The following is a 16,472-nucleotide window of genomic DNA, read 5'->3' on the forward strand; positions in this document are numbered from 1 at the left end:
GGACCAATCAATTTTCTTATGCTTACGCATTATGCGTTATGCAGAAGTGTGTGCTCCCCGCTTTAATTGTTGCATCTTTTTTGGTACATAAAGGCTACGGTCAACGTGACTCTACAAATGCTTTGAAGCATTTGATCGACCAATCAGAAAAAAGAATTTTACGAATTAACCAATCAAAAAATGCTTCGAAGCATTTGTAGCGTCACGTTGACCGAAGCCAAAGTTATATTATTTTAGAACTTCACAAAAGAAGTATGTTATGCAAAATGTATGCAATATGTAAAGCAATTATTTTTTATTTTTTTATTATTTGTCTGTGCCTTAAGAATGTACAAATTCTAATGATTGATAATTTTGATATCTCGCAAACTGTATAAAGCAAATTAAAGAAAAATGAATAATTTAAGAAATGGCGCGCTCGATTTCTGTTGCGCAGGCACTAAATACTGCACGTGCGCATAATTTCTTGATAACCTCCAAACTGCATAATGCAATTATTTACGTTTTTCTTAATAAATACTGTAGATAATTTGTTCGTAAAGGTTCGTAAAGCAAATTTAAACGAAAAAGAAGCAATTTTTCTGTACCTTGCAAATCTATAAATTCTAATGATTTTTGCTTATATTAACGTTTACATTGTTATTAACTTTATTATTTGTTTATAAAAAAAGTAAAATGGAGCAAATTATAAAAAATGTATATTATGAAGGAGCAAATTAAGCAGATTTTTTTCATGCATCGTAAGTTTAACGTCTCTTTCTAACAGTCTCCCTTAGAAACGGACAAAGAGTGAATTAAACGATGTTGGTGAAATCGGGCATTATTGCATATTACATATTAGCATATATATAGCATTTGGACTCAAATGCCATTGGTCGGCTACTGCGCATCCTGATGTTGCTATACCTTATTTTTATATCATGGGGACACTAGTCAAACTTAAGAGATCCTTAAGTAAGAGATTGGACACCGTTTAGACAACTTTTGATTGGTGCTTTGATCCGCCATATTGTTCAGGACAACTACGAGGGAATATGAATATAATATTGACGTTTCTGCATGGTTCATTGGTTTCATATCAAAATGGTTTAAGATAATGTCATCAAGAACTCCGAGATTAGCTTTAGGTAAATTAAATATGACTAAATTTGAAGAAACAATAAACTTTTTACATGACGTAATTTCAAAAATAAAAGTTGGCAAATCAGAGGCAGGAAACCTTTTAAAAAAAAAAAAAAATATTTCCACAAAATCTGCTATAGAATTAAGTACCTATTTATTAGAAAAAGAAGCTTTCGAATTTGTTTTATTAGGAAGATTTATACAGGATTGCCTCGAAAATTTATTTTCGATTATCCGAATGAAGCACGTAATTCCAAATGCTATACAATTTAAAAATGATTTAAAACTAATAACAATTTTACAATATATGAAAAATTCCGAAAATAGTAGTTATGACCTTGATGATAGAGAATTCTTTTCAGAATTTTTGGATATTGTTGCAAAAAGACGACAATTAAAAAAAGACAAAACCAAAGAGAATTTGTTAAATAATAATATAATACAAACAAATATAAGTGATATTTGTGATAACCAGAATATAATTTTTAATAATATAAGTCTAAACTGTTTATGTTACTTAGGAGGGTACGTAAATTATAAAATAAAAAAGAGATAATATTTGTGATAATTGCATTAGTGCAACAGGTAGTACAATTGCAACTACATATCCATATACTGCATTAACGCGTATACGTTGTTTAAAAAATGATACCTTATTTTTTATTGATAAAAAAACATTTTATTTTATTTTAAATATTGAAAAAATATTTAGATTTTATTTTAATATAGTTCATGACAAATGTATTGATTTAAGAAAATTTTATACTGATATCTGTAATAATCTGACATATGATATACCAAATTGTCATTCTTTGAAACAAAAAATTATACAGTATTTTATTGGAGTAAAGTTAAAACAAATGTCTGTAATATCACCTGATAAATATGTGAATAATAATACTTTTGCAAGTAAAAGTGTAGCTATGCACACATGTATTAAATAATAAAATTTTTTATTCATTTCAGATATTTATTTATTTATTAGAATTATGCATATAAATTTGTTAAATTGCTTATTTTGTTTCTACGTCGGACACGAACATTGTATTACTATTATGTATGAAATTTTTGTAATTTAAAAATATAAATAGGAGGATAAAGAATTTTGATAGTGATTATATATTCTGCGCTACTGTTTAAACACACCATTATGACGTGTTTATTTTTAAATTTTTCCAAAAATCAGATTTTCTTTAACCCTTAACGGTCACACTATGGGGTCTACACCCTAGCGTTTTTTTGACTTCGAAAACGACCCAGTAAACCAATGGAAATGGGCCTTGTGCCGCTATCTACAGGTAGTTGGGACCTTCAAGTATCGATCCCCGTCGGTGGTATATTTTTCGGCTCGTTAGTTTTCTCTCGGCATTTTTTTTCTGCAAAAAATCGCACCTTTATACCTCAAAATCAACATACTTTTTGGAACGGCCGCATAAACTGCAATAATGAGTGAAAAGTGCGTCATCTGAGGATGAAAAAACCGTTTGAAAAATTAAAATATCTTAAAAATTGAAAAAGTTACATTAGTTTTTGTGAAAAGTTACTTTTCCGACTTTTTTTTCAACAATTTTTTTACATATGTTAAATTAATGTTTTGCAAATCAAACCTATACAGTCTTTTTAAGGAAGACTTAAACTACAACAGTATATATTTTTTTTCCTTAAGGTCACCTACAATTTTTTATACACGTGCAAACACGCTGGGGGTGTATTTCATCCAGTGTGACCGGTACGGGATTCTCGGGAAGTGTGACCGAAAAGGGTTAAACTATTAATATAAACATATATGAATTTTTAGTTAAATTTATTTTCTGTACGTTAATAAACTATATAGATACTAAATTGATTTAAACATTTTTGGAAAGCGCGCCATAGGTGTCCTGAACAATATGGCGGACGGTCGACGGTGTCCAATCTCTTATTTGAGGATCTCTAGTCGAACTAGTCGAACTTCAACTGTAGCGCCTCCAAGCGGAGGCGAGGGGCATAATGAGAGTTTCTCCTCGAAGGTTAGCCGAGTTTCTCAAACGGAACAGATTCACGGATTGACAATCAGCAATCAGTTGATCAGTTCGTTAGCAACCGTGGTGGTCATCAGTGGTCATTGGTTGGTTGGTGGATTAATTGTCCGTCATGCCTGTCACCGTGCGAATACATTAGCTTAGTTGTTACATACATATACATACACACACCTGCGTGCGCGCGCGCTCGCTCGCACACGCCCGTCGCAGAAGCGAACGAGCCGAGATTTTCCTCGACGTTTTACGTCGCACGCGAGTGACGCCCACCAGGGTATGTCGTCGTGGAACTGTGCAATACGGTAAAATGTTGCTGCCGCTGGCCGATCGAAATCATTTACAGGCAACCAGGTGAAGATGGAAGATGACGCTGATCTCAGGGAACAATTGTTTCACAATACCGTGCGCGAAAACATAGTAAGTAAACATCGCGAATGCTGTCCAAGCGTGCAAAACGCCCATCCTCGCCGAACTGTGCGATCGAGTTTGCCGCACGTTGTCGTGCGCATAAAAAATCGAACTCGAAGACCCACTCGGGAGATCGCACACATGACACGGGACTCGAACGTGATGCTTCATGTAGCAATTTCATGGAGATTTACGCTTTTGACCATTCTTTAGAAAAACTATACAGCTCGGATGACCTTGAACTTGACATATGTTATAGAGGGTTCATTGCTGAGTAACTTTGCGTTAACAACCATGTGGCGGTCTCTTAATAGTTTGAGGTTTGAAATGTTCGCGAAAAACAAATTTTTTTTTTCGAGATATCGAAACAAGACCTGGGGAATATTTAGATTTCGATGAGCTCTATAATTTTTGTTCTATGGTCCACCCTTTATCTTTTATAGTATCCGAATTATTCATGAAAAGCTAAAATTTTTTTTTCCAAGATATTATTTCGTATAAGAGACTCTTATGCGATATATATGGTTTCAGTATATATCCGTTCCTGAATACTTTTCACTATTATGATGTTTACATATAATATGTTTATGATAATCAACACAAAGCGAGGTCCACCCCTTCAATTGTTGTGTGGATGGAGTGTATGCATGTATATAGTGGATTCCGCCTCCCTGTGGGAAACTCCGCCTTAAAAAAACTAACCTAACCTAACCCAATTTAATTGTGTAGGTGGATCACACATGTGTAATCCACCCGCACAACAATTGGGTTGAATTAAGTTAGTTTTTTTTGGAAATGGAGTCTCCCGCAGAGGGGCGGAACCCACTGCATCCACGTAAACACTTCATACATGTGTGAAAAATATAAGGAAGCTCTTAGAAGTAAATAACATTCTAATCTAAGACATTCAGTGTTTTCTTCGATCTTAGTTTTATATCTTTAAGTTTAAATATCTCAAGGTCAAGGTCACCTGTGTAAGTTTTTGTAAAGAATTACAATGCTTTTTTCTGGGTGCTCTACCGCGGATGTCATCATAACCGACCTCTTTAGAATTTCTACAGATTCTACGATCAACTCGTTGGCCGTAAAACCAAATTTCTCGCATCGTAGCATCGTTGACACGCATAACTGAACCTTACAGTATCTAATCAAATTGTCCGATATGGGATCCAATTTCCCGGGCTGTAATTGCGCCAAAACGAACCTAAAATTCATGTGGGAGCTAAACGAACGAGCTCGTCCTCCGCTCGTTGAATTAGAGCTGTGTTTGGCCGTGTTGATTGATTAATTACAGAAAATGTGCCTTATCATGCGCGACGGGTGATAACGCTCGTCGCGCCCGCGAGCGTTGGAAGCTCCGACGATTCCACCACTGTTTGTCGACGTGGACCGACAAACGAGGTCTACTTATTTGTTTATCTTAACGGGACAAACATCCGTTCGTCCTCGATTGATATCGCGCTGGTGCGAGATTTAAACTGTACAAATTTCGCGTGATTTAAACAAGTGCGGGGGAAAAGAAGGCTTCTTCCTAAATTAATTTTATTTTTACAACCGACAAGATTCTGCAAGCTTCTGCTAAGATACTTCAATGATGATAAGTATCTCTCCTCTCGCGTGAAACGTTTGTTTTTGTTTTTCTCCACAGAGAGTTTTATAAATGAGACGCTCGCCGATTGATTGTTTTACGCGAGGCGTCATCGTCATTTCGCTTATTAATTTTGTTTTAGTTATTTTAGTTTTGACCGCGCTAATGTTGAGAGTGAATATTCGACAGATCCGTTACTTGTGAATTTAATCGCGGAGAAATCTGACGAGGAAATTTGACTTCTTTGCAGATTGGAGGATAATTCAAATCACTAGGTCTGGCACGCCTCGTATCGAGTTAATCTTCTGGCTTTCCACCGAGAGCATTTCGTCTCTTTTGTCCTCCTCCTCCTCCTCCTCCTCCGTCACTCGTTACTGTCACTCGTAAACTCGAAAACTAGCGGGAATGTGCGAACGGAGAAATTTTAATTGGATGACGTCTTGCGCAAGGTACATTCACCCTGCGTCGAATGCGTCTCACAAATCGCTGTCGCGCTCGACACGCGTGTGTGGAGGAAACGGGCCTTGTTGCCCGGCGAATGGACGACGTACTCGGATCGTTTTGCGAAGATTCCTCGCGACGAGGAATCAAGAAACCGGTCGCTTCGCCGGGAATTCTAAACGAGGTGTCGAAAAAACCGATCTGCTGCCGCGAGATTGGAGATCTGTATAAAGAAGAAAAAGAAATGTCAAAGGAACGCAAGGCTGCTTTAAAAAGAAGTATAAGAAGTCAAGTACAAGAAAGAAGTTTGAAGCGACGAAAAAAATATAAAATATAAAGAACTATTGATATACAGGGTATTCCCCAAGTACAAAAAAATTGCAGAGGATATTCCATGGCTTATTTTAGGAAGAAAAGGTTCTATAAACGTATGCCCTAAACTTCTTTGTTTTCATAATTTCAAAACAGGTAAAAAAAAGTGTCAAGTACACGCAATGTATTTTGTAAATTCAAAAATCCAACCTAAGTGGTAGCTTTATATCTTTTTCACAAAATTATATCATCTAACTTAACTCAAGTGACATGAATTTAAAAAAAAATATGTGAAATCTTTAATTTCGTCTTCACAAAATTATATTACCTAACTTAACTCAAGTGACATGTATATTTAAAAAAAAAGATGTGATATTACCTAACTTAACTCAAGTGACATGTATTTCAAAAAAAGATGTGAAATCTTTAAATTAAATTGCGCCAATTGTAAAGAGAATATGTATATTGCTTTGAAAGATAATTGTTATGCAACTACTTTAAAGAAATAAAACCCAAGTGGTATCTTTGTATTCCTATTCAAGGGTCTTCTTATTCTAAACCCAAGTGATAATAGCTTCTTAATTCTCTTTAACAAATTTTTAATATTACAAATAATCATTTTAATTACAAAGAATTAAAGAAGTAACAGTACAAAATAAAAATATTTAATTAAAACAAAATAAATAAATTTTTCTTGTAAAAAAACTTGGCGCTGCTAGACTTTGAAATTTAAACATTAGTACTAAGATTTTTGATTGTATAAAAAACAATAAACACAATTTAGGGAAGAATGTGACAGGAATAAAAAAGCAGCGCTAAGTTTTTTTACAAGAAAAATTTATTTATTTTGTTTTAATTAAATATTTTTATTTTGTACTGTTACTTCTTTAATTCTTTGTAATTAAAATGATTCTTAGTAATATTAAAAATTTGTTAAAGAGAATTAAGAAGCTATTATCACTTGGGTTTAGAATGGGAAGACCCTTGAATAAGAATACGAAGATACCACTTGGGTTTTATTTCTTTAAAGTAGTTGCATAACAATTATCTTTCAAAGCAATATACATATTCTCTTTACAATTGGCGCAATTTAATTTAAAGATTTCACATCTTTTTTTGAAATACATGTCACTTGAGTTAAGTTAGGTAATATAATTTTGTGGAGAAGAAAATAAAGATTTCACATCTTTTTTTTTGAAATATACATGTCACTTGAGTTAAGTTAGGTAATATAATTTTGTAAAGACGAAATTAAAGATTTCACATCTTTTTTTTTAAATACATGTCACTTGAGTTAAGTTCGATAATATAATTTTGTGAAAAAGATATAAAGCTACCACTTAGGTTGGATTTTTGAATTTACAAAATACATTGCGTGTACTGGGCACTTTTTTTTATTTTTTTTGAAAAAGGTAATTTTGTAGTGATATCACCTATTTTGTAGTGTTAAGTAAGGGGATCTGCAAAACATTTTTATTTTTTATTTTTTAATTATTCACAAAATTAGCAATAACAACAAATACATAAAAATTAATAATATTTAAGTAAAAGTAAATTATACATTTCTCATAAAAATTGAAGGAACACTAAATTTATCTTTAAAAATAGGCAAAATTCGAGCAGCTGTAACTTTGTTAAAAATGAATAAAATTTAAATTTCATGCTTAAAACCTCTACTTTTGAAAGGTTACTATTATTCGTCCAATTTTTATTATATCTAGACATAATTTTAATTCAGCGAATTTTTATAATGTCATGACATAATTTTAATTCTGCCGCTAGGGAATTTTTAAGTCGATTCTTATGAATCAAGCTTGAATTCGATGTCTAGGTGTCCCAGGTTGCCGATAACGAGGTCCACATAGTGCGCTCCATAGTTTTTGATGTCCAGGTGTCCCACGTTGCCGATGACGAGGTCTATATAGTGCGCTCCGTAGTTTTCGGTGTCTACGTGTATTAATATCTCGAATTCGATATCTACGCGTCCTACATTCAGATTTAAAGTTATTAATACACCTAGACACCAAAAACTACGAAGCGCACTATGTGAACCTCGTCATCGGCAACCTGGGACACGTAGACATCGAATTCGAGGTATTATTACACCTAGACACCGAAAACTATGGAGCGCGCTATCTGGACTTCGTCATCAGCAACCTGGGACACCTAGACATCAATTTCAAGGTATTAATACACGTAGACACCGAAAACTACGGAGCGCACTATGTGGACCTCGTTATCGGCAACCTGGGACACCTAGACATCGAATTCAAGATATTAATACACGTAGACACCGAAAACTACGGAGCTCACTATCTAAACATCGTCATCGGCAACCTGGGACACCTAGACATCGCATTCAACGTATTATTACACCTGGACACCGAAAACTACGAAGCGCACTATGTGGACCTCGTCATCGGCAACCTGGGACACCTAGACATCGAATTCAACGTACGATTACACCTGGACACTAAAAACTATGAAGCGCACTATCTGGATCCCGTCATCGGCAACCTGGGACACGTAGACATCGAATTCAAGCTTGATTCATAAGAATCGACTTAAAAATTCCCTAGCGGCACTTTCTGCCAAGCGTAGAGAACCTTCTTTTCCGGCAGCGGTGGTAATACGACGTAAGGATACGAAATCTCTCCAGATATGAGACTCAATATATATTATATATATATATATATATATATATATATATATATATATACCTAATTTACCTAAATAGAAATCTTCCTCCTGACCGATAAAAGTCTATCGACCTAATTTAATTTACCTACTAGATCGATCGAAATACGCGCGCGATATCGAAACTGGCGATACCTGCGCCGCCAGCGTCGAAAAAGTGAAAGTGACATTTATCTGTTATATATATGTTATATATATATGTTATAAGACGTCGGCGTTAGGAGAAGTATCTTAATATTAAAATTTTCACATTTGGACTTTGCGTCGCAATATCTCCGCTCGTAGGGCACGTAGCGGAATATTAAGGCCTTCACACATAAAATCGCGTAAGAACGTAAAACGTAAGCGTAAGAAAATCGACCAATCCCAATCAAGTATTGCGCTGTCCGTAACTCCAGTAGGGGAAAATACTTGATTGGGATTGATCGATTTTCTTACGCTTACGTTTTACGTCCTTACGGCATTTTATGTGTGAAGGCCTTTATGAGAAACCCCCCCCCTAATTGGACCCCAAGCTATCGATCAAGCCTACTTAGAACTTGATCCGTTCACTCGTATCTCAACATCTCGGGTACTCGCAACCCGTCGCGTCGCGTAAAAGAGTCACGGTCGGTCTCGCTCCGCGTGTACTTGGCACGAGTCACTACCGTGTCTCTTGATACAGGGTGTCAAAAAAGTTGTGGAAAAAATTAAAAATTTTGAAAATCTGAAAAAGTTTAAAGATATTTTATTCAAATTTGGTATATGCGTACACACATGTATTAAGAACCATTTTTCAGTACCGATAGATATTAACTAGTATTGACACACAATTGTATTTACAGTTTTTAAAAACACTAAACAGTTTTTTTTTTGGAGTTTTAGTTTGAAAATTTAAAAATTGGTAAATTTGGAAAAAAACAGTAGCGTAACATTTTTGCATTAAAAAAACTTAATATGATTGCCTGTATATGATACCCATATGTACGTTCTTGGTAAACTGAAAATGTTTTATCGGTGAAAAATGATTCTTAATACCACATATACGAATACTAAATTTGAATCAAGTACCTTTAAACGTTTTTCGAAGTTTTCATATTTTTGTTCACAACTTCGACATCCTGCATTTTGAAAATGAAGCAGTTTAGGGCATATGTTTGTAGGACCTTTTCTTTTTAAAATAAGCTACGGAATATCCCCTTCAATTCTTTGTACTTACTTCGAAAACACGCTGTATAAGAAAAGAGTTGATTATAAGTGAGAAATATGAATAAGAAGTATATATATATATATATATATATATATATATATTATAAAGGATAAAGAATTTTACTTTATATACCCCAAGGGGCCTTAAAGGGCGTTTTGAAGGGACGTACCCAACCGTAACCTCCAATTCATCCACTACCTTACTGTTTCCTCCTTTGGACCAACGGTTTAATGTCTCTTCCGAAAGACGGAGCCCAGTTTTCTCGGCATCTTGCGGAGGGGCGCGGTTTTTTCGGAAAAAAACTTTTCCATGATTCATGGCTCTAGTGGACTCGAACCTGGTTCCTCAGATTACGAGTCTGGCGCTCTACCACTAGACCACACCGCCGCTCTTATATATATATTATAAAAAAATTCGCCTCTTTCAAAATCTTCCTTTCTACTGAAGAGAGAAAATACAACATTTAAAAAAATTGAAAAAACCTTAGAAAATAATTAGGAAAACATTAAGAAAAGACAGATTTAATCGCAACGATTAAATCTCAGCTATCTACGATTAGAATTAATTATGAAATTTACTTATAATATTGTAAGAGAAAAAGAGATGAAAACTTACCTCTATCAAGTTAGCCCTCCCACCACCGCAAAAAAAATCCGCACCTATTAAATTTAGTGCTATTTATGTGCGAATTTGTTGCTCTAGTCCGGATTTTGTTGCTCAAGCCGTTTAGCAGGAAATGGCGATGGAAATGAGGGCGCCAGCTTGTCGTCAAGCTAGCCCCCCCTCATAATAAAAAACCTATATAGAGAGCTCAAATCCAAAAAATCAATACACTAGAATTTGTTGCTTTTTTGTTGCTCCAAGATAGCGTGAAAACGTTTTTAAAATATGTTTTTCTTTTAAATACGTATATCCGAATACTTACGAACAGACAGCACTATACTGACTACGTCTTAAACAACGTTATATTTTCAAAATGTTTTTACGCTATCTTAAAGCAACAAAATAGCAAACAAATTTTGGTGTATTGTTTTTTTGGATTTGAGCACTTTATATGTGTTTTTTTAGTATGTGGTGGGGTTAGAACCTGTGTCAAGCTGGCCTCTCCATTGCGAAAAAAATATATATAAAGTGCTCAAATCGAAAAAAAAAAAAAACGTTTATACCAGAATTTGTTGCTATTTTATTGCTTTAAGATAGCGTAAAACATTTTGGAAATATAACGTTGTTTAAGGTATTCTTTTCATGACACCAAAGTCTTAAGAATTAACTGATTTTTTGATACGAGAAAGTTAAAATGCATATCTTTACGCCAGAAAAAAATTAAACCACATTACCGAACATATAAAGAAGAATTATGACTTTGAAAATTCGATATTTTATATGTGACGTTATCGAAAAAGTCTACTTTCTACATTTCAATGTAATAATTTGTTTATCAAATATCTTAAGATATTAAATATTCACTGCGCTACATATTCGCTAAACTCTATACTTTCGATAGTGCCGATAAAAATACAGAGTCACCGAATATTTAAACAAAATATTTATGTTAAAAGTTGACTTGAAATGTGGTTTATAGATGAATATTTTTAATAGCGACTTTCAAGGAATATTTGGCAACGCTGCAAGCTGTGCGCTCATGTCACATTCAGTTCATCACGTACGGTTTATTATCAACTTTTATTTTCACAAATTGTCCCTTATTTTTGCCCACATTACTCCTCATTTTATGTTTCTTATCTCACTCATTATTTATTATTATAAAATCTCTCTTTGATAAAAAGAAAATGTCACAATATTCTTTGATTAATGAAATTGACACTTACATTGACACTTTTGTTATCAACTTCACATTTTACAATCGGCGCCCTGAAAAGCGCAGCGTTGCCATATTGTTCTGACAGTAAAATTTACCGAAAAATGAAAAATTTCTAAATACACATAATATTTTCACTTTTTTATTATAATTAAATATAATAATCAATTATAACTTGATTTTATATAAGTTTAATGCAATATACAAGAGTTTGCTGAGGCCCTGCTTAAGCGCATACAAAATACGCTCCGTGAAAGGAATACCTTAATAGCGTTTTTCATTGGCTGAGCTGGTGCGCATTCAGTGCACATTAAAGCCGTCGTACACAAACCAACGTAAAGTGTATGTTTAATATAAACGGGTTAAATCATGAAATTCTCAATATTCTTTATTGCACTATTTGGTAAAATATGTACTGGGTATTTTATCAGTTGAAATATTTGCATTTTACTTTAAATATTAGAGATTAAATCAGTGTACAACGGCTTTAATGTGCACTGAGTGCGCACCAGTTCTGCCAATGAAAAACGCTATAAGACGTAGTCAGTATAGTGCTGTCTGTTCGTAAGTATTCGGATATACATATTTTCTAAAAAAAAAAACATTTCAAAAACGTTTTCACGCTATCTTGGAGCAACAAAAAAGCAACAAATTCTATTGTATTGATTTTTTGGATTTGAGCACTTTATATAGGTTTTTTATAGCTTGACGACAAGCAAGCCCTCCCCATTTCGATCGTCGTTTCCTGCTAAACGGCTTGAGCAACAAAATCCGGACTAGAGCAACAAATTAGCACATAAATAGCACTAAATTTTTTAGTAAATGCGGATTTTTTTGCGATGATGGGGGGGGGCTAATTTGATAATAAAGGTTGAAAACTTCTACTTGTGATTAGATAAACGTATGTTTATTAAATAGCTTTTTGGCAACATAATCATCGATTCATATTTTTCTGGAAAGTATCGTGAAAGCACGTTCCACTTCCTGTTTGTATGGTAACTCACCAAGGTGATCCAGTTGCTGCGTTTCCGTGATTAGTTAGTCAGTCCGGAAGTAGTTGTTGCATCTAAAAACTAGAAAGAAAATAAAGATTATGAAATAAAGATGATAAGGTCATGATATAACAGATTGCGACAGATTTGTGCACGAATAAGATAAAGCGTCCATGAGTTGGAATTTCAAAGAGCGATTTGACGTTGAAATTGAAGTGAAAAGAAAGTGGGATATTAGTATATCAATTCGCAAATTTTCCAGGGATCGAGAATTGAGCCATATCTTTTATTTTTCTATATCCTTGTTTATTAGAAATTTTATTAGTTTATCGCGAAACTTAGTTTAATTCGATATAGTTTAGAGCTCTGGTAACTTAGCCGGTCAACTTCGACTTTATTAATTTTCATATTTTTTTATCGTTTGTTGGTCGTTTGTTGGTGATTGTTGGCTTAATTACAACGTTTGTTGGTTCTTAATTTTTTTTTTAATTTAAAAAGAAAAATTAGCATTAAGTTAGCCGGAAAAATTGTATTTTTAATTTCAAAAAAGCCTAATCGATGCGTAATCGTTTGCTGATGATTGTTGGTCTAATTTTAGCGTTTGTTGGTTTATTATTAGTCTTAAAAACGAAAAAAAAACGAAAAATTATCTCACATATTAAAGTAATCGAAGATTGGTTTATTTGCCTACGACTTAAGCTTTATTTCTATCAATTTAAGGCTAACATCTATAAAACTGCCATATGAATACGGGCCTTAACATCGGCAGAAAATCGCGAAAACATCAAGAAACATGGTGGTTCGTGGGAAGCACACACACACACACACACAACAGGGGGGTGCGAGGGGGGGGCCTTAGCCCCCCCCTCCCCCGCACCCACCCCGCCGGTAGGCTGCGTGGACCTCGCTTTACAACATAAAGTACATGCTAAGTTGTAAAACGAAATTATAAAGCACATGCATGGAGGGGTGCAAGGGGGCTTACATGCGTGAGCGCACGTGAACAGAAAGGCTTTTCTCCCCTGCACCCTCCCCCATGCATGTACTTTATAATTTGGTTTTACAACTTAGCATGTACTTTATGTTGTAAAGCGAGGTCCACGCAGCCTACCGGCGGGGTGGGCGCGGGGGAGGGGGGGCCGAAGGCCCCCCTCGCACCCCCCTGTGTGTGGTGTTGTGTGTGTGTGTGTGTGTGTGTGTGTGTGTGGTGTGTGTGTGTGTGTGTGTGTGTGTGTGTGTGTGTGTGTGTGTGCTTCCCACGAACCACGATGTTTCTTGATCTTTTCGCGATTTTCTGCCGATGTTAAGGCCCGTATTCATATGGCAGTTTTATAGATGTTAGCCTTAAATTGATAGAAATAAAGCTTAAGTCGTAGGCAAATAAACCAATCTTCGATTACTTTAATATGTGAGATAATTTTTCGTTTTTTTTTCGTTTTTAAGACTAATAATAAACCAACAAACGCTAAAATTAGACCAACAATCATCAGCAAACGATTACGCATCGATTAGGCTTTTTTGAAATTAAAAATACAATTTTTTCGGCTAACTTAATGCTAATTTTTCTTTTTAAATTTAAAAAAAAATTAAGAACCAACAAACGTTGTAATTAGGCCAACAATCACCAACAAACGACCAACAAACGATAAAAAAATATGAAAATTAATAAAGTCGAAGTTGACCGGCTAAGTTACCGGAAGACACGGACAGTGTCTGTGAAGTTGGCATATCATTTTCCAGCAGATCAAAAATAAAAGGCAGTTCTTGTCGCATGCAGTCGAGTTCTATAGTTCCTGATAATTTTTAGTAATAGGTCTGGTGATTTTACCCAAAAAACAGTCGATCGAAAAAATGATCTGCTAACTTCCCGTAGCAGATCATTTTCTAGCAAATTAAAAATAAAAAAGAGTTCTTGTCGCATGCAGTCGAGTTCTATAGTTCTTGATACTTTTTAATAATAGTTCTGTTGATTTTGCCGAAAAAAGTCTATTGAAAAAATTATCTGCTAATTTTCCGAAATCTCGGAGTTCCGGTTTATTTAAAATATTTTTCGAATAGTTCTGAGCATACTGAAGCATTTTCTAAAAAGTTCCCAACATTAGCAATGTTGTACGATTGTTTAAAAAATTAATACCGCCCAAAAACCGAGTACTTAGAGAGAATAGTGTGATATGCTGTACGAAATGTCGCAGTTCCGGTTTATCTAAAATATTTCTCGAATAGTTCTGAACATACTAAAGCATTTTCTAAAGAGTTCCCGACCCTGGCAATGTCGTATGATTGTTTAAAAAATTAATACCGCTTGAAAACCGAGTATTTAGAGAGAATAGGGTGATATGCTGTACGAAATGTCGCAGTTCCGGTTTATCTAAAATATTTCCCGAATAGTTCTGAACATACTGAAGCATTTTCTAAAGAGTTCCCGACATTAGCAATGTTGTACGATTGTTTAAAAAATCAATACCGCCCAAAAACCGAGTACTTAGAGAGAATAGTGTGATATGCTGTACGAAATGTCGCAGTTCCGGTTTATCTAAAATATTTTTCGAATAGTTCTGAACATACTAAAGCATTTTCTAAAAAGTTCCCGACCCTGGCAATGTCGTATGATTGTTTTCAAGCGGTATTAATTTTTTAAACAATCATACGACATTGCCAGAGTCGGGAACTCTTTAGAAAATGCTATAGTATGTTCAGAACTATTCGAGAAATATTTTAGATAAACCGGAACTGCGACATTTCGTACAGCATATCACCCTAGTCTCTCTAAATACCCGGTTTTCGAGCGGTATTAATTTTTTAAACAATCATACGACATTGCCAGGGTCGGGAACTCTTTAGAAAATGCTTCAGTATGCTCAGAACTATTCGAAAAATATTTTAAATAAACCGGAACTCCAAGATTTCGGAAAATTAGCAGATAATTTTTTCAATAGACTTTTTTTGGCAAAATCAACAGAACTATTATTAAAAAGTATCAAGAACTATAGAACTCGACTGCATGCGACAAGAACTATTTTTTATTTTTGATTTGCTAGAAAATGATCTGCTACGGGAAGTTAGCAGATCATTTTTTTGATCGACTGTTTTTTGGGTAAAATCACCAGAACTATTACTAAAAAATATCAGGAACTATAGAACTCGACTGCATGCGACAAGAACTGCCTTTTATTTTTGATCTGCTGGAAAATGATATGCCAATTTCACAGACACACACGGACATTAGTGCAGTAGCGTGAATGCGGCATGCATTGTTTTTGTGAAAGATCGGTTTTGTCTCACTTTCATCCGTCCTATTCTCGGCAAGAGGCCGTTGCCAGCAACGATGCCGAAAATGTCGCGCACATGGCTATTCATTCGTAATTATATGCGCTCTGTTATTGCATTCCCCGGGCAAATTAATATTGTTGATTATATACATAATAACTATAACGACATACGATGAGGAAACCGCACACGCGAGAAACTCGAGAAAGTAAACGCGCGAAGTAAAATGGTTGAATAAGTAAACGAAGACTAAGTGAGACGGTATATCGATCGGGAAGGATTAATAAATGAAACTGAAAAACGTACGAACAATACGAGGTTGGTCATCGTCGAGTAATTCGATCCGTTACTTATACCTAAGTTGTTTGTTATCGCACAGTGGCGCCTAAGCATGGAAAACCTTGGAGCTCTTTTGTTATGTTAATCTGGAATGTATGACTTTTATTAATAAAAGATTATTAGGAATTAAAAAATATTACTAAGTATATAGATTAACAAAAAGAACTGTTTATCGCCATACAGTCCGACATAAAAACACATGAGCTTGATGTAGCAATGTTAGAAAGTTAACGTCTGTTTATTTCAAAAATTAATATCGATAATATTTGTAGTCTATTCC

At 34.7% G+C, this 16,472-nt stretch overlaps 1 protein-coding gene and 1 long non-coding RNA gene across 2 annotated transcripts in view; one reads left to right on the plus strand and one right to left on the minus strand.

Moving 5' to 3' along the window:
- Positions 1–2,931: 2,931 nt before the first annotated feature.
- The window catches only part of Lili (LMBR1-like protein), a 33,384-nt gene continuing 19,843 nt past the window's right edge, over positions 2,932–16,472 (plus strand). The window contains exon 1 of the mRNA XM_071794397.1: positions 2,932–3,557. Coding sequence (XP_071650498.1) covers positions 3,498–3,557 — 60 coding nt within the window. The 5' untranslated portion in view covers positions 2,932–3,497. The remainder of the gene's footprint in view (positions 3,558–16,472) is intronic.
- LOC139822561 (uncharacterized) lies at positions 5,387–16,202 on the minus strand. The gene is made up of 4 exons (XR_011734540.1): positions 15,869–16,202; positions 12,599–12,667; positions 9,945–10,216; positions 5,387–5,800 (listed from the first exon to the last, which is right to left on the minus strand). It is a non-coding gene; the product is annotated as an uncharacterized lncRNA (long non-coding RNA).

Source organism: Temnothorax longispinosus, chromosome 11, assembly GCF_030848805.1.
Source record: "Temnothorax longispinosus isolate EJ_2023e chromosome 11, Tlon_JGU_v1, whole genome shotgun sequence".
NCBI classification, from domain to species: Eukaryota; Metazoa; Arthropoda; class Insecta; order Hymenoptera; family Formicidae; genus Temnothorax; species Temnothorax longispinosus.